This window comes from Cynara cardunculus (genome assembly GCF_001531365.2).
Source record: "Cynara cardunculus var. scolymus isolate 2C chromosome LG 15, CcrdV1, whole genome shotgun sequence".
NCBI lineage: Eukaryota > Viridiplantae > Streptophyta > Magnoliopsida > Asterales > Asteraceae > Cynara > Cynara cardunculus.
In genome coordinates, this window is record NC_037542.1 from 6,259,309 (window position 1) to 6,261,799 (window position 2,491).

General features: G+C 36.4%; 1 protein-coding gene across 1 annotated transcript in view; it reads right to left on the minus strand.

Annotated features, from left to right (window-relative positions):
- The window catches only part of LOC112528460 (cytochrome P450 CYP736A12-like), a 3,861-nt gene extending 1,800 nt beyond the window's left edge, over positions 1 to 2,061 (minus strand). Inside the window, exon 1 of the mRNA XM_025139488.1 lies at positions 1,387 to 2,061. Within this exon, the coding sequence (XP_024995256.1) occupies positions 1,387 to 2,061 (675 nt within the window). The remainder of the gene's footprint in view (positions 1 to 1,386) is intronic.
- Between the last annotated feature and the right edge of the window lie 430 nt (positions 2,062 to 2,491).

The following is a 2,491-nucleotide window of genomic DNA, read 5'->3' on the forward strand; positions in this document are numbered from 1 at the left end:
CATTAATATTTTAATTCAAAATTGCCAAAATTATAAATTTCCTAATTTATCTATTGATTTGTGGTTAATATTGGTTCTCACAGTTACCACAAACTAATTAGTTCTCATTTGATTAGGCCCTTATATATATATATATATATATATATATATATTTAGGATTTCAAAACTACTCTTGTGTTTTCATACATTATTAACTCTTTATTACCTACTATTGAGTTCATGAATTTTAAGTACTCTACAATCTCGAAAACAAAAACAAAATCTCAAATTATTACCAAAATGGGTTTTTGATTCTAAGTTTGGTGGTTTCGAAAAAGTTTGTTTCGATGCTAAAAGTTTAAACGGTGATGGAAAAGACATTAACCTGAATTGAGATGAAAAATCCAACTGTTTTGTATTGATTACATACCATATTACTCATAATATATCAATCTACATATTAAAAGTGTATCATTGGATGTTTGATGTCATGTAAAAATGATAATGGTATATAATATTAATTAAAAATAACCAACAATTGATTTTACGTTTACTAATACTCGAAAAAATGGTTTTATATGAATTATTAGTATCTCTTGAATTCAATGATATTTACGATGAGAAAAACGATATATATTTAAGATTTTTTCATATTTATCGAGGGCCCTTTTTTATATCTCGAAGGTAAGGAACGGAGCGGGAACATGGGTAGACCTACCATGGTGGTTACGGTGTTTCTCCGTCGAAGGGTAAAAAAAATTTAGGTTCGTGAAAGGTGCAACCGCATTAAGCTGTTGTGTGTCACCGTATGTATTTTGAAACCACAATAAGAACAAGTTTTATTTGGTAGAGTTGGTTTGCAAGGCTTTTATTCCACTACAGACCCAAATTCAAATTTTGTTAGTGTCATTTTCTTAGTCAAATAGTGCCATTGATTGTAAAAAAAAATCCGTATATTTGTTTCTTATAGTCAACCGGTGCCACTGTTTGAATTTTTTCTCTATAGTTTTTTCTTATCGTCAAATGGTGCCACCGTTTGAAAAAAATTCTGAATTCATCCCTGAGAGTGCAGTAAATAAAGTTTGAACTTGAGTTTTGTTGGTTAATTACGTTATCGTTGAGGGGTTGAGTTCACGTGAGACCAGACTGTTTTCGTGAGACCCGTGAGACCACAATTTTACACTTGAAACTTCACAGCGAAAACACTGTGAAGGTTTAAAAAAGTCAAATCTTCACAGCAAAAACATTGTGAAGGTTACCTTCACAACATTTTGCTATGAAGGTTACCTTCACAGCATTTTGCTGTGAAGTTTCAAGTGTAAAAAGCTGGTCTCACGGGTCTCACGAAAACAGGCTGGTCTCACGTGATCCCAATTCTATCGTTGAGTGGATGGTTATAAAAATTACCTGAAGATCAAAGGGTGTTAGGATGGGGAAATAGTCCGCCAAGTTGAAAACGCCGAGCACTTCCAAAATCTCATCGATTATTTTCTTGAAAACGAATCTCTCATCGTTTTTCTTCCCAAAAAGCATCCTACAAGTCATCCCTTCAATCAAACCACCCGCTACTTCACCCAAATCCACCACCTCATGAGCCTTTGACGCAATTCTAATCTTTTCCACCATCAACCCAATCTCTTCCCTTCTCATTCCTGCAAATCGGTTAACCTTCGCAGCACTTAGCAACTCTATCAAGCAAAACTTCCTAACATTTCGCCAGTGCGGACCGTATTCCGTTAACACCATTCCCTTGCCRTGATAAAGGTACTTYGACRCTTGGAGTTTCGGACRAGAAGCAAAARYGGMGTCATGGGTTCCAAGGAAGAGCTTGGCAGCATCTGGCGAAGAGATCACGACTGCCTTGACGGAGCCTAGGCGCATGGACATAATAGATCCATACCTTTGGGATAGTTTGTAGAGGGCACGGTGGCTGGGCTGCTTTCCTAGTAAATGGAGGTTTCCGATTATTGGTAACGGCATTGGGCCAGGTGGTAGTTTGCTGCGATGGATATGGGTGGAGCATTGCCACCAGAACAAGATTCCGGCGAGAAGGAAGAGTAGTGAAAGCATAATAGAGAACATAGTTGTAGCTTCTGTGAGTTTGCTTTGTGTTAGAAAAGGTCTAGGGAATATATATATATATATATATAGAGAGAGAGAGAGAGAGAGAGATCATAAATCATGGACAGACCCAAGAATTTTTTAATACGGTTGGTTGCACCTTCTAGAATAAAATGGTTGCACCTTTTACGAGCCTAATCTTTTTTACTTTACCACGGAGGAACAATACGATGACACGTGCCACCTAACCACCCCTCTAGGTCCGACTACGTCATAAATGATCAATGTAACGTTTAATGAGATCAACTAAAAGAAGTTATAATTATTTTGAAACTCGATCATGAATTAGAGATAAGGCAAAAAATATACAAAAATTCTATGCAAGTTGTCGTTTGTAATATCAACTCATAAAACATTTCGTCAATTGTGACCACACACCATTCCGCCCCCA